The sequence below is a fragment of the Chenopodium album genome, chromosome 23, assembly GCF_948465745.1.
Source record: "Chenopodium album chromosome 23, dcCheAlbu1.1, whole genome shotgun sequence".
Taxonomy (NCBI): Eukaryota; Viridiplantae; Streptophyta; class Magnoliopsida; order Caryophyllales; family Amaranthaceae; genus Chenopodium; species Chenopodium album.
This window is the reverse complement of record NC_137856.1, coordinates 5,528,616-5,549,897: the sequence shown is the minus strand read 5'-3', so window position 1 is coordinate 5,549,897 and position 21,282 is coordinate 5,528,616. Positions and strand designations below refer to the sequence as shown.

The 21,282-nt window shown below is 34.3% G+C and overlaps 1 protein-coding gene and 1 long non-coding RNA gene across 2 annotated transcripts; both read right to left on the bottom strand.

Moving 5' to 3' along the window:
- Positions 1-8,705: 8,705 nt before the first annotated feature.
- LOC145608430 (isoflavone 2'-hydroxylase-like) lies at positions 8,706-12,142 on the bottom strand. The gene is made up of 2 exons (XM_081664046.1): positions 11,243-12,142; positions 8,706-9,550 (listed from the first exon to the last, which is right to left on the bottom strand). Exons 1-2 carry the CDS (start codon positions 12,089-12,091, stop codon positions 8,930-8,932), a joined length of 1,470 nt encoding a protein of 489 aa, XP_081520172.1. The 5' UTR covers positions 12,092-12,142; the 3' UTR covers positions 8,706-8,929.
- A 5,809-nt stretch (positions 12,143-17,951) lies between these two features.
- Positions 17,952-20,157, bottom strand: LOC145606612 (uncharacterized). Its single transcript, XR_014105395.1, has 3 exons — positions 20,023-20,157; positions 19,842-19,933; positions 17,952-18,313 (listed from the first exon to the last, which is right to left on the bottom strand). It is a non-coding gene; the product is annotated as an uncharacterized LOC145606612 (long non-coding RNA).
- Positions 20,158-21,282: the final 1,125 nt, after the last annotated feature.

Sequence of the window (21,282 nt, the reverse complement as noted above, 5' to 3'; positions counted from 1 at the left end):
CAACAACACCATAACCACCGTCACAACATACAACGACGACTACAACAACACCGGCGACCAGCCGACCACAACAACAACGGCGACCAAAAGAAGGACTACCACATGCGCATAGATCTAGTTAATTTTCTATGTAATTGTAATTTTAATTTATAAATTTTATTAGATGATTGTATAATTATATATTTCCTTTAATTTTTGTGGTTTAATTATCGTTTTTTTTAATTTTCTTTATGAAATTCGTGCTAAATTTGTAGATCTATTGGTTTTGATTTATTTGTGTGGTGTTTTTCGATTTTATTGTCTCAATTTTCGTATTTTTGGGTTGATTTTCGATTATGGGTTATTTTCGGTTTTTTTTTGCTAAATTTTGTGTTTTTTGGGGTTTATTTTTGGAGTGGTGGTGTTTGAAGGTGGGAAGGGGCTAGGGTGGGTGTCGGTGGTGGTGTTTGAAGGTGGATTGGTGGCTGGTGTGGGTGTCGGTGGTGGTGTTTGAAGGTGGGAAAATGGTTGCTGTGGGTGTTGGTGGTGATGTTTGAAGTTGGGAAAAGGGTGTGCAGTGGGGTCTGGCCGTCTGGTGGTGCAGGGTGGTTGCTGGTGATGTGGGCTGGTGGTGGGGTGGTGCGAGGCTTTTTTTTTGTTTTTTTAAAATAATTTTCCGACGGAAATTCCGTCGCAACATACCGACAGAACTCAGTCCTTCGGAAACTTGCGACGAACTTTCTCGGGCCTGGAATATTTTCCGGCGGACTGAATTCCGTCGGAAATTTCGTCGGAATAGTGTTTCCGACGGAAATTCCGTCGGAAAAAGCCCATTTTCCTACGAACAGTTTTCCGACAACTAGTTCCGACGGAATTCCGTCGGAAACGCGTTTTCCGACGGAAAACAGGGTGTTTCCGACGGAAAATTTCCGTCGTTATTTAGCTGTTTTCTAGTAGTGGTCGAGTATTATATTTATGTTCATTTGACTTAGGCGAGTCCATGCACGAATTGAGATTTCACATGAGAACATTAACAAAGCTTCAACCGAGCTTGAACGTAAGTAGGTCATGCATTGATCGGCTCTATTCTTTTACACCTATAATTATTCAAAAGATTTTTTTTTTGGTGTTTAGAGAGCCACAAGGGTGGGGTGAGAATCGATCCCAGGATTTCCTAGGACCGGGAGAGAAGCTCTAACCACTAGAGCTATCCCTCACTCTCATAAATGTTCAATAGATGATATTATTGATCACATATATTAATCAATATTATCCCTACTCCAATCCAACTCCAATGGCAAACTAATTTTCGAATTAGATATGTATGTAACATACGTTTTTTTAACTAGCTACATACTAGATTGATAATTTTTTGAAGTAAAATAAACTCTAATTCATTAGCTATAAAGACAATAAAGTAATACTTCCTCCGTTAACAATTTGCAACGAAGGGGGTGTTTGCGGACTCTTAGGCAAAATTTGTTTGTGAAGTAAAATGGAGAGATGAGAAAAAGTTGGGTGCATGTGATGAGGAGAGAGATAGAGAAAAATGATTACCTAAAAAGGAAAGAAAACATTTGTTGCACATAATAGTTAGCATCCATTTATAGTATATGTTGCAAATAATAGTTAACGAAGGAAGTATTTTGAATTCAAAAAAATCATAATTTAGTTTTACATATCGAGGTAATAACCTTTTCCATTATACTCCCCCGTTTCAAAATGATCTTCCTGTTTCGTAAATCGATGCAAGTTGTTACCCATCTTTGATCGCAAATATCTTTTATCTCACACTAGCAAAAATTATAAAAGTTAGATATTAATAATCTACTCACCAAGATGAATCACTACAAGAAATTAGCTTATTTCCGATGGTTATAATCCATCGGAAATCACCCAAAAACCGTCGGAAATTTGGTTTCCGACGGTTTTCCATTGGAAACGTGTCATCGGAAAACCCTTCGTCGGAAATTTCCACTTTTCCGATGGAAATGCCATCGGAAATCATTTTTCCGATGGTTTTCCAAGGCCATCGGAAATTTCCGACGGATGAAACCATCGTAGATTTCCGATGGAAAAACCGTCGGAAATTTCCGACGGCCGACCAAACCATCGGAAATTTCCGATGGCTTTTCCATCGGAAATCCCTGCAAATCAAAATAAAAAAAAAAAACCAAATCCCCCGCCCAAAACCACCCATGACGCCACCGACCATACTATATCCCCTTAAGGGATGAAATTCACCACCATTCCTCCTCCCAAACCCAGACCCACGACCCAGGCCCACCCACCTTACTCCTCAACCACCGCTACAATTAAACCCATAGCCACCTAGACCCATGACTCAGACCACCCGTTGCTACCACCACCAACCGCCGCTACAATTCAACCCAAACCCATGACCTAGACCACCCGCTGCTACCACCATCGACCGCCGCTACAATTCAATCACCACCGCCCACCAAAACACGCGAAAACATTATACAAAAAAAAAAAAACACAATTCAAACAAAAACGTAAAAAAATAAAAAAAAAAGGAAGAAATAAATAACAAACCTTCGTAATTGTAAGAAAATTGGGTTTACATGGTCTAATTCAGCCACGAAAACTCCAGATCTGGAATTTTCATGGTTGAATTTGGCCAAAAAAACCCAAAAAAAATTAAACCCACCATTGCTTAAATTCTTGTAGTGTTTACTTTTCTTGTAGTGATGAACTAGTAATAGAGAATTGAAGAATTAAAAGAAGAGAAATGAAAAGAAGAAGAGAGAGAGAAATTACATGAGAGTGGTGCATAAGGGGGGAATTGTGGTGATGGAGTGAAAAATGAGAGCAGTGAGAAAGAAGAGAAGTGAGAAGAAGGCAGAAGGGAAAATTAAGGAGAGAGAAAGGAAATGAGAGAGGAAGTGGGCGGCTGCGGCTCATCTTTAGTAATACCCTTTAGGGTTTTTTTTTATTATTATTTTATAATTTCCGACGGCTTTTTTAACAAAAGCCATCGGAAATTTCCGATGGTTTTAAAAACCATCGAAAATTATCTATTTTCCGATGGTTTTTAACCATCGGAAATTTCCTATGGCTTTTAAAACCATGGGAAATTTCCGATGGTTTTAAAAGCCATAGGAAAATAGATATTTTCCGACGGTTTTTACAATCATCGGAAATTTCCGAGGGCTTAAGCCATAGGAAAATCCATCGATAATACACTTTTCGATGCATATTAGTGCCGTCGGAAATTTCCAACGGCTTGATCCATCGGAATTTTTTTAAAACCATCGGAAATTTCCGATGGCTTTTAAAACCATCGGAAATTTCCCATGGTTTTAAAAGCCATAGGAAATTTCCGATGGTTTTTGATGGCCATCGGAATGATTCCATCGGAAAAGCCGTGTTTTCTTGTAGTGAATCAAACTAGATTTCACATGACTATATTTGTTTTTATAGATTAAGAATAATTTAGAAGATTCTCTTTTTTTTTTTAAAAAAAACTCAAAGATTCCAAACAAGAACTATAAGGAGGGTGATTCCATCGTAGGGGATCTTCTCCTTAAATGCCCATGGCCCTTTAGAAACTTAGGACTTTATACTTGTTAAGGTGTAGTAGGATTTGAATTCCTGACTGTTTGGGGGACCTTGAATTAGAATTGATTCTATCATCACGCTTTTTTGTAAGAAACAAGTAGGGAGTCGCCAATGAGTTTAAGGAAAACTCATAAACCTCGTTCATGCCTTTCTTCCACGTGGAGTTTAAAGAATAATTAGCACGAATCATAAGTTTATCCATGCCCAAACTATAAACCAGAAATGAGTTCGGGAGCGAGGGTACTAAAATAACGTTTCCTTTAGGGGGGAATCGCTATCCTAGCCCTAGTGCGGCCTCTACTGTACTAGCTCATCCTTTTTTACAATTTCATCACCAAACAATATATGCAACGCGATACCTAAAACTATGTTAGTTGATTTTATTTACACGCATCAATTCACGTAGGAATTACATTGCAACGTCGTTATTCTTTATTTAATCAAATTCGTAAAAGGGACAAGAAAATAAACAATATTCGCCTTGGCTTAAGTGATCAAACAATAATTAATTATTCAATTCTAATTTTATTTAATGCAAGATACTATGTGGAATTTGATTAATTACTCCTTTAAGGTGATCAAGAAACACTAATTAATTAATTAATTAAAGTTCTTTTAAACAAGAAAATAAATATGATTTAACTAAGTGCTCGGGAATTCACCACTTCTCTATGCTAGATCTCCGTTTAGAACACTTATGGACTCCTTCTTGTTGGGGAACCTCCACCGTAGTAACAAAATATCAAAGGGGTGAGTGTTTAGGACAAGAGTGGTTAGGTAGCACAAGTTCACAAGTATTCTGCCAGAGTTTTACGTTATTTTCTATGTGTTTAAGTCTCGGTTTAAGCCTCTATTTATAGGGAATGAATAGGTTTAGGGTTTAGAGCATTCTATCGCAGCAGGTGTCGCGCGCAACTGGATGAGTTGCGCGCGGTATCCCAGCGCAAGTGAATTGGATGCGCTGCCATGGGCAGCGCAACTATTTGTCTTGCTCGCGGTATTTAGGTAAGATTCGATATTCCAATTTTCAGAAAATTCTGGATCTCTTGCAAGCGCATCTCTGGAAGTTGCGCGGATTGTCGCGCGCAACTGAATAATTTGCGCGTGACTTCCCAGCGCGACTCATTGAGATGCGCGCGGCATTTTCTGCTGCAGTGTTCATTTTAACCTAGGCGCTCCTAAATCTGTCATTATTGGGTTTTAAGCGTGGGCTTAAGCCTTATTATGATCGGATTTAGTTAATTGGACCTTGTTTGGCCTTGTTCTTTTGGTTTGGGCTAGTCTTTTGCGTTTTGTGTCTCAACCAGTTATCCATAAGCATTCTTCACTTCAATCCAACACCAAGATAGTTTTATTTATTGTCATTGCACTTCCCGTCGGGACAGGAGGCCAAAAGTAGGTGTCTACAAGAACACCATTAGGAAACGGAGGGAGTAGGTCATAACATATAAATATATAATATTACATGAAATTGATAACTTTAAGGAAAAATTGATTCTAATAATCCTAACTTTAGCGGATTCGTTATTAATAATCCCACCTTTGGATTATTATCTAATAATCCCACCTTTATAAGACATTCGCTTCTATTGGTCCTCTTTGACCAGTAACCTGTACATTAGGTTATTTAAAAAAAAATAATTAAGCGACACATGTCACTTAGTGATTGGTCCAAATAAAAAGAAAAATAAAAAGAATTTTTAAGAATGGTCTAGAATCCCCGGCATCCCAACCCCCACGCCACCCTAGGCCACCTTGTCAGCTGACCCTCCGGAAGCCGCACTTCCCACCTCCACAGCCGGAAACCGACCGTCGGCCCTCCCCACTTCCCACCTAGAAAAAACTACCTCTCCTTCCCCTAAAACCATCCTAATTCCCGCTCCTCTTCCCCTAACAATCCGATAAATTACTCTAAGTTTCAAAAATACGGACCCGTGTTTGATTTGAGCCGTTGCCCAGCCACGCCACTACAGCAGCCAGACACGCAGCCTGACCACCACAGCAACCTGTTGCTGCGTCCAGGCCAAAGCCCAGCAATAGTAACGCCCCAGGCCAAACCTCTATTTTCTTGAAGGTTTTCCTTCAATCTTCTCCTTCTCTCTGTTTCTCTTTTATCTCTTTTCTTCTGGTCTCAATTGTAAATTTTTGTAGGGGCTTCCATCGGTGTTTTTACCGGTGGTGAGCCCCAAAAAAACTTTTTAATTGCTTTCAATAAAGGATCACATCTTTATGATGGAGTTTATTCTATTAGGTTTAATTTATTTTTTTGTTCGTTTGTCGAAGATTGAAGATTTAGGGTTTCACAATCTCCAAAAGTGTCTAGAAGGCCATATGAGTTTTTTCACCCAAACAACTATTCATATGTGGATCTCAAGCCGAATTAGTGCTAACTCACAGATTGTATTGCATCAGATGAAGATTTTTATAAAGGCGATCGTTGGTCGAATCTGCAATGTAACTAGTTCTAAAGTGAAATGTATTTGTATTGGAATTTTAGATTTCCTCGGAATTGTTTGTAAGCGCCGTTTGAATATCTTTCATTAATGAAAATGAAATCCTTTTTTTCTTGTAAAAAAAAAATGACGTTACAATATAGTTTTTCCAATACTTTTTTATTTTTTTATTTTTTTTATTTTTTGTGTTTTCCTTAACTCTATTAAAAATTTAGTATTCTTTTTAAAAAGATTCTTAAATAGGTCGAAAGCGGTCCGGTTCGAGTTTTGGACCGATTTTTCGGTCCGGGTTCAGTCCTAACTTAATCGGTCCGGTCTTCGGTTCTTAAAATTCTAATTTCCGATCTTCGGTCCAATCCGGGTCGGTCTGGTCTTGGACCGATGAACATCCCTAATGGTACGTACAAAAAATCTAATACATATATATGTAGGCATAATAACGTAAACAAAAATATAAATATATGATGTATATAAAAATGGCAAAAAACGTGTACCTTAACGATAATAAAAACGATTGGTCCTAAAATTATGGATGTAGATGTATACGGCATGTAATTTAAGAAATTTATCATAATCTAATACATATACTACATATATAAAAAGATGGTTCTTAAAATTATGCTTAAATTTGATTTATTTTTTTTTTTTAATAATCTCTTAAACGTGATTTTTTTTAAAAAATATATATACTCTCTTAAATGTCATTAAGGAAATTTTTGAGAGTGAATATTTCTCTATAAAATTGCTAAAAAAAAGGTGGCAAATGTTATTATGAATATGTCAATTAACAACAAATTAGATAGGCGGCCAATCGGAAGCGGGTCAATTAAGTACAAATCCAGTTGTCGAGCAATTGGATATGGCTTCCTTCCTTTCTCTTTCTCTTCTCTTGAAGAGTTAGAAAAGGAGGCTATTGCATTGCAGAAGCGTGTCTAGAAGCTCTCGAAAACTCAGGACATTGGGGCACGTGTTGCAGCTTATATCTTCACTAGGATAGGATTTGTGATACCTAGAGGAGTGGGGGCCCAGATTGTATCTCGGCTTCCCACTAATTTTTTGTAGGTTGAATGACTTTGTCTATTTTTGAGTTCTAATAATAATAATAATAATAATAATAATAATAATAATAATAATAAATGAAACCATTAAACTATAATTAAGATCAATAATAATTTTTCAAAATTAATATTTTCAGTCTAACCTTCACTTATCGTAACAATGTACTTAGATATTTTGATATCATATCTACAAGCTATATTTGTATACAAACAACTAATTAGGTATATACCAAAATTATAGGAACAAGTTATTTATATGCCCAAGATTTCAAAAATATTCTTTCCAAAATATAATAAGATAATAATCCCATAAATCTTACCAAAATGATAGCATAAGAATTCCATTTTTTTTTTTTTTTTTTTTTTTTTTTTTTTTTTTGCTATATGATCAACGTAAAATTGTGATTTCCACCAAAAATGAAAACACAATTGTTAGGTAATTCATATGTGCCTTGAGCATGAGCAGATTCCAATTAAAACATAAAACTAATTTTTTAAGTAATGACCAAAACTAATACTGATGAAATGAAATAAAACTAAATAATTTTTTAGGTAATGACTAAACTAAATACAGGTAATTACTACCTAAACACAAACAGATTACAGTAATCGCATACCTCGATTATGGATGAAACAAGTTTGCGAAAAAAATATTTTGAACTCTAAATCGTAGAGCACACCCTCGTTATCCATTGACCCGTTAAAAAAAATTGAAAGATAGTTGTTTTTTATCATCATAATACATGCTCCTAAGACTATTTTCATCCTTAAAACTGTCAAACAACTTGATTTTTACATAAATCTATATCATCAATTGAACCCTAAAACGAAATTTGTATACAAATCATGGAAGCAAATTCGAAAACCAATGCAATCAATCCGATCTTTAGACGGAATTTTGGTCTGAATTTCGAATAGATTATACAAGATTTTTAGGGTGGTTAATTAAGAACATGAATGAAGAACAATGAAGAATTTTTTACTTTCTAAATTTTAATTATATTTTAATTTTTGAAAATGATTTTAAAAAGATTAAAATAAATTTTAAAAAGCTATAATTACGTATTCTCTATAAAAATACATGTGTTTACAATCATACATACATGTATAGTACCTTTAGGATTTAAAAATAAATAAAAAAAATGATTAATCATAACATGACTCATCATCATGTTTTAATTTGGTGTTATTTTTTGAAAAATGACACTGTAGAAACATGGATCCAACAAAAGTATTGACTCACTTGGTATGGTTTTTTCATCATATATATCGTAGTGGTTTGGGGTTTGAATCCTACCCTCCTCTCTACCCTCTCTGTACTCTCAAGTGTCTGGCTTGCAAATACTGAACTAATTAAACCGTGAGGGTTAATTGTTATCCCCTACCTTTTCAATTTACAAGATGTTTTAATTTGGTGTCATTTTTTGAAAAATGACATGGTAGAAACATCGATGACTCACTCGGTAAGGTTCTTTCATCATATCGTAGTGGTTTGGGGTTTGAATCCTACCCCCCTCTCTACCCTCTCTATACTCCCAAGTGTTTGGCTTGCAAATACTGAACCAATTAAACCGTGAGGGTTAAATTGTTATCCCCTTGTTTTTCAATTTACAAGAGCTATTAAGACTAATAGTAGCATAAATGAAACTAATTTTACATCACAATTGAAGTACATACACCAAGGCGACTAAGCTATGTAAGGAAACAATTTTTTTTTTTTTTTTTTGGGACTTGAAAGTCATCAAAGATAAAAAAATAAAAAAAATATAAAAAAAAACACAAAAATCATGCATCCAAAAATTTTCAAAACCAACCTTAAATTTTATAATATAACATCTACTTAACATATACTGTTAATCAACTTTGACTAAGGATTTCCTCCATTGAAGAGCGAAGGTGACATATAGCCTCCAAAGGCTTTTCCTTAGACACAACGGTAAGATCAGCACTATGATACTCAGTCAAGTCCACTAATCCATCCTTAGCTGTTTCCCAATCAAAACATTGAATAAGTGTAGCCACTAACAGATTAACATTCCTAAGAGCGAAGTTGTTACCGGGGCAGGCCCTCCTCCCTATCCCGAAGGGCATAAACTTGAACCCTTCTATCTCCTTTTCAAACCTCTCCGGCTTAAACATGGTTGGTTCATCCCATAGTGTAGGGTCCCTATGTACCGCCCAAGCATTGACAAAGAGTATAGTACCTTTCGGTATATGGAACCCTCCAATGGTGCAGTCTTTAGATGAGCAATGTGGGACTAGAAGTGGTGCTGGTGGGAAAAGTCTTAGAGTCTCGTTGATAATGCATTTTATATAGCTCAATATTGGGAGATCGGAATCGTCAACTAGCCTTCCTTTGCCAACATGTAGATCAATTTCTGCTCTTGCTTTGGCTAGGACTTCAGGGTGGTTTATGAGGTTTGACATTGTCCACTCAAGAGTTCGAGCTGTAGTTTCTGATGCTGCTAACAACATGACCTACAATAGACCATCACATAATTCATATTAGTAAAACACTAAAACTCCTTTCATTTTATATTGTTTATCAGGCTACTAAGGCATAAAAGGGAGCATTTTTTATTTCGTAAGTAATACTAATGCATTACATACTTTGACTTTTGTATTTTTTATATACCAAATTTAACCGTTTAAAGTTTCACATTTTTTTTTTTTGATAATTTTTGAGTAAAGAGAGTTACAATTTTAATGTAAAAGGAATTCGGTTATAGGTCTTAAGTTCTACCGTAGAAACCATAAGATTTTACAAAACAAATTAATTGACATCCAAGTATACATATAGAGACTAAAGACAAGCTAGTATGCCACTTGAAAATGATGTAAAGTCTAGAGGTGTCAAAACCACATCCGGCCCAATCCGATCAAAATCTGATTATGAAAATATTCTATTTATATTTCAACTTGTATTGACACAATAATTTAACATCCTCAATTTAATTAATTAACCCGACCCGATCTCACCAAACTCAATTTGATCATATAAATCTACGCCTCTAGATGTAGTTATTATGATAAAAGTAAAATGATTTTTCTTTAGGGAAATTTGTAATTATTAATCCCGACTTTCGCCGATTTCTTTTCATTAGTGCCAACTTTCGATTATTATTGAATAATCCCAACTTTGGGGGGCTTTTTTTTTCATTATGTCAAATGACCGGTGACCTGTTTAAAAGGTAACTTTTTTTTTTTTCTTCTTAAATGCCATATGTCGCAATCTTATTACTCAAAAAAATTAAAAATAAAAAAACCCAACCCAGCCACCTTCATCCCACCGCAGCCCCACCGCCTCCTGCCCTAGCACCCACCGGAAACCACCACCTCCTTCCCCAACCCCACCGAAACCACCGAATTTCCCTGAAACCGCTCGCTACTCCAGTCTCTTGCCCCGAAACCACCCGCAATTTCACTCCCTTCCCCCAAAACCACTCGCAGTGCCACCCACCGTCACCGAAAACAAGCCCAGAACCACCGGCCGCGGATTCCCCCTCTAAAACAACCATCTCACGCAAACCTCGACCCCCTTTCACCGCTGATTATCCCTCCCCTTTGCGCCGGTCCCCCTCCCCTTTCACCGCTGATTCCCCCTCCTCCTCCCTCTGTTTCTCGTTTTCTCGGAGTTTTGATTTTGGGGTTTCTGTGGCTGGGTTTTGGGGTTTCGGTGGCTGAGAACTTGGGCTTTCAGTGGTTCGGTGGTTTTCGGTGGGGTTCGGGAGGGAGATGATGGTTTTCGGTGGCTGCTAGGGAGGAGGTGGTGGGGCTGCGTGGGATGAAGGTGGTGGTGCTAAGGGAGGATTTTTTTTAAAAAAAAAACTTTGATTTTTTTTGGACAAATTAAGTGTTGATACGTGTCCATTAACCTGGTATAACAGGTGATTGATTTTCGTTGTCCGGTTTTGGCCTGATAAAAGAAGACGCCCCCCAAAATTAGGATTATTTAAAAATAATGGATAGTTAGGATTAATGAAAGTAAATCGCCTAAAGTTGGGATTAATAATTGCAAATTTTCCTTTTCTTTATAAAGACAACACATTACTAGTATTAATTAGCTTATTATCTATAGCCCATGTGGGTTGTAGTTAGGTGTATTAGTTAAATATGTAAATACGAAGTGTGATAATATATTTTATCTAGAAACGAAGGGAGTAAACTTACCAAAATAATTCCTTTGATAATTTCATCAGTGTAGTAGTCAGGATCAGTTTCTTGCAAATCCAATAATTGTTCAATCAAATTCTTCGTATTTCCATCAACATTTGTTGCTCCCTTACTTTCTCTGATTTCATCAACCAAACTCTGTAAAAAAGCATCTCTTTCTTTCATCAATATTTTCAACTCCTTTTCAATCCCTCTAAAACCGACCCATTTCAAAACGGGTATGAAATCACATATTGTCATGAGTTCAGCAGGCGGTTTTATTATCATTCTCTCCCATGGTTTTCCATTCACTACCCTCATCACAAGGTTCCTAGACACCTTACCAAACAACTCATACAAGTTCACTTTTCGGGTCCCACTCGATACGAGCTCCGTAATCATGTTATGGATCTCGGATCTCCGGGTGGGGCCCGCTTCGCTTATCTTTCGAGGAGAGAACATGGTTAAGGCCGACACACGTCGTAGGTTCTTCCAGTGGTCCCCATATGGGGACCATACGAGGCTGGAATAGTTATAGCCTAAATGTTCACCTGCAATGAACTTAGGCCTGTTGGCAAAAACGATGTCGTTTTGGTTAAAGCATTCCTCGGCGGCCAATGGGGAGGAAACCACCAAAATGGGCTGGCAGCCCAATCGGAGAGAGAAGATTGGGCCGTAGCGTTCGGAGAGGGATAGGAGTGTTTGATGAAAAGGAGGCTTGAGAAGGTGTAAATGACCCAATATAGGTAATGATGGTGGGCTTGGTGGGAGATTCTTGTTCTTTGGTTTAGAGGTTTGAATGATTTTGTAAATGAAGAATATGATTGCAAAAAGATATAAGGAGGAGTATAATTTCTCCATTTCCATAGTTTTGTTATTTTTTGTGTGAATGAATGTGATAAGGATAGCTTTACTTTGGAATGTTGATAATCGTGTATTTATACTCACTTCGTGTTTTAATAAGTGTTACATTTTATAAATGCGAATGTGTTTTAATAATTATTACACTTTTCTTTTTGACAAAAAACTACATTTTAATATTATATCTTTTTCTAACCCAAACCCGTTACTACTTTTTTTTAAAATTATTTTTTCCCTTACACATTTATTACTTTACAATAAACTATTAACCTTACTATCTCTCTTTAATATTTTTTTAATACTTTTACTATCAAATTTACCTCTAATTTTATTTAAGTCAATCAAAATGCCTAAAATTATGTAACGGTTAAAGTGTAACACTTATTAAAACACGGAGGCCAGGGAGTATAAATTTTGCTCTTAGAGGAAACAACGATTAAAAAAAAAGGATGACAAATGGAGAATTGGAGATGCTTCCTCTAGTAAATGATAGGGTCATCGTCAACTCTTTCGAGACAATTCAGTTCGAAATAGAAAAAAAATACGAGGGATTGCGTGAAAAGGGATAACCGTTATACAGTTTTATATGCATAACATAGTATGGCTTCTTCATAAATACATACGTTAAAAGTTCATAATATATATATATATATATATATATATATATATATATATATATATATATATATATATATATATATATATATATATATATATATATATATATATATATATATATATATATATATATATATATATATATATATATATATATATATATATATATATATATATATATATATATATATATATAATTTTTTTAAGAGGACCCTAAACTCCTGAAGAGAGCTCAACTCTCACGGTACATTATAAGTTAACATTAGTAGTTGCTAATTGCTATTATTATTGAATTGTGAAATTGTATCATTGATAGCTAAAGATGGCTAGCTATAACGGACTAACGGTATACGTTTTAAAGTAGATATATGTACCATTATATTGTGAAAATGTTGTTTGCAAAAAAAAAAAAAAAAAAAAAAAAATAATAATAATAAAATAGAAAATGTATTATTAACAGCGTAACTGCATAATGATTCCATAAATGCGCCCGTGTATTGGTACAAAAAATGGATACAATAGTACCCTAAATTTTACTTCCTTCATTATCTTTTACTTGCAACACTTCTCTAAAAAAGAAATGTCACAATACTTGCAACACACTATAACAGGAAAGTTACTTTAAGGAAATACTATACTATATCCCTTATTTAAAGCACATGGTCCACTAAATTACACTCCTAACAACCACTCATCCTATTTAAAGTATTTTATATCATGTAATTTCCACCTTTCTTAACTACCGCGCTAAAAGGTGTAATGCATCTAAAAGAAAACGGAGGAAGTACAATTTAAAGTGGCGTTATGAGATCCCATCATCTTTTATTGTTATGCTCACTCCATTTCTTGAAGAAATTCTTCACATGAACTTATTTTTAACTGATAAATGTTTCCCAATGGTGAAATTTCACTAAAATTCTCACAAACTACTATGAACTTATTTTTAACTAGGTTAGGTCCGTGCCATGCACGGTTATTTTCAATAAATGTTTTTAAAATTAACATTATATTAAAAAAAAAATTACTTTCATATGTTATATTCATATCAAATTCTAACCATAAGTTATTCTAGGAAATGTTGTGTGTTGTCGAAGTGCACACAAAATTAAACCTTATTCACCTTAACAAATAGCTAGGGCAAGAAGAGTCGATCCCATTAGGAAAGTAAGTCTAAAGTAACAAGTCACTAGATCCAAGTTCCACAAGAGTAACACGATTTGGGGGGGGGGGTTTGATATGAGAAATCTAATCTAAAATAACAAAAGAAATAATAGTAATAAAAAGAGTTATAATTAAAGAGCAAATTAAACAATCAATGGAGAAAACACTCAGTAGATAATCATCAGATTCCAGCCATGGAACTTCGTAAAATCATCGACACATTAATTAACCCTTTAGGAACAACTTGACTTATGGAACAGGTTCCTCCGTTTCCCCTTATTAAGGGTTAGATCCGGTACGACTTTCACTAACCCTAATCAACAAATAACCCCTATACTATGAGAAAGGAATTTAACGTGTTGACAACATTATGAACTAGGAAACATCAAGCCTAGACAACCAATACATTATTGGAACACGGTTTCACCTAGATCAAGAAGTACTTTTCAATTAATAGAGAGGAACGTCCTCCTCTACAATTGTCTGCTACTTTATTAACATTCCCAAGCAATTACGGACTTAGTAGTATTAATTAGCATTAGAAATCAGACTCGAACAAATAGTTGCGCACCAACTTATAAGAAATCATCATTCATGTGAACAAAAAAGTAATTCAAGAATATTCCAAAACATTAATTAATTATCATTAAAACCAAACTAACTTGTCTCAAATACTAATTACATGGCCTCCTCTAACTACTACTGAGTATAAAGAACTACTCACTCATGTTACCGAGCAAAGAAGAAAGGTTTTTGGAGTCAAACATGTCAAGTTCCTCTAGGTGGTTTCTTCTACATGAATACAAGGGAGAGATGAATGAAGAATGCATGATTAATGGACGAATAAGGAATAACTCTGGGGTTTTATAGAATTATGATAGAATTATTCTCCAAGTAAAATCCCTAAAAATATGGAAGATAAATCTAAGATATGGAAAGTAGTTAGATAGAATCTGTGAAATTCTATCTTTCGCCAAATCTTTTCCTAAATGATAGGATCTTCTTCTTATCAAATGTATCTTCCTTCCAGTTGTAAATATTCTAGAATTATCCTCCAAGTAACCAAATATCACGTTGCAATGAACCTGGACATTTGTCGGACTGTCAGTAAGTTCCTTTGCGTCTGCGTCAGTCTTCCAGTTCCTCCATCCGAAGGAACTCTGCATATATTCATTTGCATTTGACATTAGCTCTTTTATTCCGTTCATCTTTTTATCGTCCAAAATGGCTCAATTATCTATCAAAACACACAATGAGGAAATAAATCACAAATCACCAAAAATATAGATAAAAGCACTAAAATACTAAAGGTACTAACCTAAAATCTAAGGATCATGACTATAAAATAGTGTCATGAATGGCACTCATCAAAATGACAAAATTATCATTTGTTGATTAGATGTTCGTATTTCATTATTTAAGTTTGTAGCTTCTATTACATAATTAAAAAATTAATTCAAGAAAATAATGTACAATCTTGTTGTATTAAACGTACGTAGACAATGTAATACATAATATGTCTTCCTTAAAAAAAAGTATATATCTTACAAATTAAATTAAGAATATTCTTTTATTTATTTATTTATTTATTTATTTTTTGCTTAAGTTAAAAGTAGTTGTAATATGTTTTAATTTTTTATTATTTTTTTTTGGAAAGCTACATCAAATAATCTATCATACTTTATATGTAATTATACTTATATGTAGAAAGATTTAATTTATTTCTTAATTAAATAGATTGTTTCCAAAAAAAAAAAATAAAGACATACAAGGAGATGATACGTATCATTATTGGTGTTTCTTTTAGTATATGGATGATTGATAAATGATTCTCAATGGTGAAATTTCACCAAAATCCTCACAAACTACTAAGAATAACTTCTCAGTGAGTAAGTTCACAGAAATTGTTCACGGGGGACCCACAGCCAAAAAGTGTGTCATGTTGTCCAATTTTCACCTTATTTTATTTTATTTTTGTAAAATTTTAAATGCTCTAAATATGTATTTTTTTATTGGGAAAATAAGAGAGAGATTTGTAAGAAAAATTTTGATTTATTCATTGATGGGATAAAAAAAATTCCCTCACAAAAGAAAATGATGTGGAGGAGAGGGAATGCAGAGGGAGAGTGATTAGGAATTTTTTTTTTTTTTTTCATCACCACTGTGCATGCTATCCTACACATTCGATCAAGAATGGATTTCATTCTAGTGGCCTAAGGTTGTTCAAAACAAGCTTCTACCATTTAAGGCTCTTTAACTTTCTTGGAAGTATGGAGTATAAGATTTTTCATTGAGGAATTAGCTTTAATTACCTTATATACTCGTATAATTCTGTCACAAAGGTGGAATGAAAAATGTTAATATATGAATGAATGATTGAAATCAATGGAATTTAAATAAAAGTGAGTACTTTAAAAAATGAATGGGAACGGAAAGTACAAAAATTACCATATGCTACAATTATGCACTTTTTTTTTTTTTTTTTATGTTTTATATGCTACTATTATGCACTTGAACAACATTGTAATAAACTAATAATAAGTGCAAAAAAGTTGGGATATTTTTTAAAGTGTATGAGGAAGAATAGTCAAATGCTACTATTATGCACTTGAACAACATTGTAATAAACTAATAATAAGTGCAAAAAAGTTGGAATATTTTTTAAAGTGTATGAGGAAGACTAGTCAAGGTTTCAAAAAAAAAATAAATAAATAAATAAATAAAAAGGAAGACTAGTCAATGTGCGAGCAATGCATGTTACATTTATAAATAAACCGAAATTTAATGTGCGAGCAATGCATGTTACATTAATAAATAAATCGAAATTTTAATGTGCGAGCAATGCATTGTACATCATTAAATAAGTTGAAATTTAGTTATATTTCACTATACGTACGTGACAATCCTAATCCGGGCTTGATAACCATATCCGATCCGAATGACCCGACTTAAGATCTGAAGTCTCAAATTCGACCCAAAAACATCAGTCCAAAATCAACTTGAATACGAAATCTACTCGATTCGACCCGTACTCGACCCGAAAAATAGAGTTGATCCAACACCCGTAATAACCTGACCCGAAGTGTTTAACCTGAAAAAACCTGATACCCGAAGTGCCAAAAATGACTCAAATTGTTCATCTCCAATCGTAGCCAAACTTATAAACCGAATTGATACTTCTTAGTATTCCGTATAATAATAACAAAATATAAAATTATTATTTTGAAGCCGATCCGAAAATGGAAAAACCCAAACATAAATCAACCTGATTTTAACCCGATTCGAATATAATCCGAATATACTCGGCCCTAAAGTAGTCTAACCCGAACTCCATACCTGAAACCCTAATTAACTCGTTGACCCGTGTATTAGTTGACTTGTTTAATCAACATTTGCAAAATTAATACAATTCGTACCCGATCCTAATGACTCGTGTAGACTCTTTAGAGCTTGCTTTTGTGTCCCTGATCTTCCCAAAAACAGGTACTCCGTATTAGATGATGTAAGTGATCACGACAAACTTTGCATGTAAATTTCACTGTAAGCACAGCAATGAGTTCAACTACTTTGTCGGTTAGACCTAGTTAATTAGTTTAAGGCCGCGTTCAATTTATTTAATTTTATTATTTGATTGATCTGAATTGTTTGTTTTTTTTTTCTTCTTTTTACTAATTGTGCCATCGCGCGCGATGCGCGCGATAGCCCAATACACTAATATTAAATATCGGTTTTATAGTAGCGTAAGTTAATGTGTAGTAATGCTTATTGTTGTATTTATCTTTAAGAGAAACCGTTGTTATTGTTTTGTTAGATTATAATATGATATTTAATGGAAAATGTAAGAACAATAAAGCATTTTGTAATTAAGTATAGACATATTATTCATATAGTCTATAAGTATAATAATATTGTATACAATTACCTCACCTTTATAAAAATTACTCATCCCTAAAGTATTTGCTTATCCTTATAGAATTTATAACCATAGAAATCATACAAAATTATCACCTTTAAATAGTTTTCTCACCCCCTAAATGTCATATATATACAATTAACTCAGTTACAAATGAATTGCCTACTCTAAAAATCATATACAAATAACCTCACTCCTAAATACATTGCTCACCCGTATATTACCCTAAAATAATTTGTTCACCCCAAAGAATTTTCTCACTCCTAAATATCATATTCAAATTACATTACCCTAAAATTGTTTGCTCACCTCCGTATAGTTTGCCCATGCCTAAATAATTTGCTCACCCTTAAAAAATTGTATACATCATCAAAGATTGCATCTTGTATAACATATTCTTTGTGGAAATAAAAGCTACCTTTGATTAATTATAAAAAGCACTATCCTCTATTACAGATCACAATTCATCTTGCTTAATTGGTTCTGATTTTACATTTGAGATCGAGTGATATTCGTATGATCGGTATCCCATCAACCTGCAGCATCAAATAAAATAAGCAAATAAACACCACCACTTTCCTGCCAAACATATTGAAAAATTTGAATTCAATGAAAACAAACTCATTACCACGTATGTATTTAGGGAGCTTGAGTATAAATTTGATGAGAATAAACTCTCACTTAATGACCTCCAACCATAACTTTGCATCAATCAACAGTATTTAGAAACAATGGCTATGTAGCATATACCTCTCTAGCAAGCTAATTTATGGAAAATATATTGGCCTAAAAAAAGGTAAAAAAAAATATAACAAATTGCAATCTTGAAACTAAGTACTGCCAAGCATGTGACGTGTCAAGCAATTCAAATAATTTTTCAGCATATTTTAAATAAACAACCTTATTATGCAACTCAACAAAAGTAATCCTCTTATATACACAAGACTATATATAACATGCAAAATTTAAGTTACAACATTCTTCATAGCCATGGGAAATCTTGTTATTTAAGAATCAAATACCGCTTACTAAAAAAAAAAAAATCAAAATTTGATTACTAAAGTCTTTTAAAAGTGCTCCTATGTTTTTACAATTTTATACAACTAACTACAACTTGACCCCCCTCTTCACTCACTCCTCTGTGTCTAAAGGTGATCTCCACTCCCTCTCTCTACTTCTCTACACGTCTATTTGTGATATTGCATCATAGAAAATCATTAACAAATTCTCTCTATCTATTTTTTTCTTCAATTACACTATGTAAAAACAACTACATTACAGAGCATTACCAGGGAAGCATATTGCATGCAAAAGGAAGGATCTACTATATTGCAAATGGGAGGATCTACTAAGATATAGTGCTGGACAACATTGTCTTTGTTATTTTAGATTATAATCATCATATATTTTGTGTTTAAACCTTTGTTTTCCTTCCTTCTGTTTTCAAAGTTTCTTCTACAATTATGTGATTCAAGATAATACCCTTGTCGAAGTGTTGAGTGTCTAACATGGATAAAGAAGAAAAAAATGAAAAGTCAAAAGTATATCTTTAGTTTACTTCAGTTTTCATTATCCATATCACCAAAGTGGGCTAAATATGCTTTATAATAGCAACTTGATTCTTCCCCACTGAGTCACCTCTTCCCCCATCAAAATTAAAGGTCCTTTCCAACTATCCAACCATCCAAGTTTCAAATTATTAAAATCATTCAAGAGGAAAAACAAAGCTAAAAGCAATCTGCTTTAATGAAATGAAAAAAAAAGTATAAAAAAGTGTTCGTCTACTAATGCCTTATAATCTCCAAAAACTGAGACTAAATCATAACAATTTCATTGTTAGCTAATTAATTAACTCCTAGACATTATGCAAGCGTTTAGGATAACCAAAGTAAATCAGTGCATGTGCAATAAAAGGGATAGAGAAACACATTCTGAATAGGCTAGGCAATTCAAAAGCAAACCAGGAAGATGTAATGCATGCAGGTAAAAGCTCCTTGCACAGGGAGAAATAAACAAATAATGTAGGCTAACACACTAATGTATGAGAAAAGGTCAAGAGAGTACCTCTTAAAATGTCAGCAACTATTTCTGTAGACCAATTCAGTGAAGCCTACTCAGGGAACCTAAAGGCAACTTTTGGTTGGTTTAAAGATAACCTATCCACAAAGCAATCAAGTTTAAAAGTTAAAACATAGCCTGTTGGTACTTTCTACACCTTTTCAATAGGTTTAATTTCTAAACCTACATTTATACCATGAGCAACAGCGGGCTGTGCAACCTTCGCTTTCCTGTGCGCGTTGAGACCTCCCTTAAATCCTGTGTCCATTCACATGAGAAAACCGTTAAAATATAGGTCAAACTTGTGTCTAACCTCTCTCTCTCTCTCTCTCTCTTGAATTGTTTCATCTCTCTCTCTGTCTCTCTCTCTCTCTCCCCCCCCCCCCCCACACACACACAAACACGCACTTTTTTTAGTGCCTTTGAAAATTACAGGTCAAACTTGTTCCCATATCACTCATTCATTCCTTTATCAACCCATGTCCCTATACTTTTTCTCTTAGTCTCTTTCTTTCTAATCCATTTTGTCCTTATTCTATCGTATTAAAGACATTGAAAAATTATAGGTTACACTTACTCCCTTTTCCCCCAAGCCCTCCCCCTCTCTTTTTACCCAACCCCCTTTATTTTACTCAGCTTCTCTCTATCTTCCGGCCTCTCTATCTCTTTCCATACTGGGACTTGTCTCTCTTTCCCCCAACCCATCTCTCACTCTCTCTCTTTGTATTGCTCTTTTTCTTTCTCTTTCGAACGCCATTATTGCTTTCTCATGTCCCTCTCTCTCATTCTCTTTTTATTTCACTCGCTTTTTCTCCCAACTCCTCTTTCTTGATATCTCTCTCTCTCTCTCTTCTTACGATTCCCTACTCCCGGACCTTTTTCTCACTCTCTATCTCTCTCCCTTCCCTTCTTTCTTTCTCTTTTTCCTGACCTCTCTATATGAACTGACCTGCACTACACAAATTTACAATTGTAGAAAGATCAACATCAAGTTAGGGCTCAGACAACAACCCACATATTAATTATTATTTATTAGTACCATAACTTAACTCAACACACAAAGTATATCAAAATAGGATGTGTTTCAAGGCTTAAGACAGACAAGTTTCAAGGTAGATTTTACGCGAGTTGAACAAAATGATACTAAGTAGTATGCAACATCTATATCACAGTTGAGGTTAACAATAGCTGAAAATCTAAATCAAAGATTCCAATGCCATTAAAAGGAAAATTATCAGAATTGCAATGATTGTATTTAGACACTCAAATTTCCAAACAATTTGAGCGAAATTATTAGCAATAGCAATTCATAAAAACATGAATGATGGGGAAACATAAAACCTAACCAAATCAACAAGAAGATATGTCTCAAGAGAATTCTAAAAAACACGAACAAGGATATCTACTTCCTATCAAAATATCTCCATTTACCTCATTTTCGACATAT

Bases quoted from the DNA above. Each gene is read 5' to 3' on its own strand.
- LOC145608430 (XM_081664046.1), bottom strand. From the start codon at position 12,091: ATGGAAATGGAGAAATTATACTCCTCCTTATATCTTTTTGCAATCATA. The intron at 9,551-11,242 runs GTAAGTTTACTC...GGTCTATTGTAG, and splicing joins TTATCAAAGGAATTATTTTG to GTCATGTTGTTAGCAGCATC.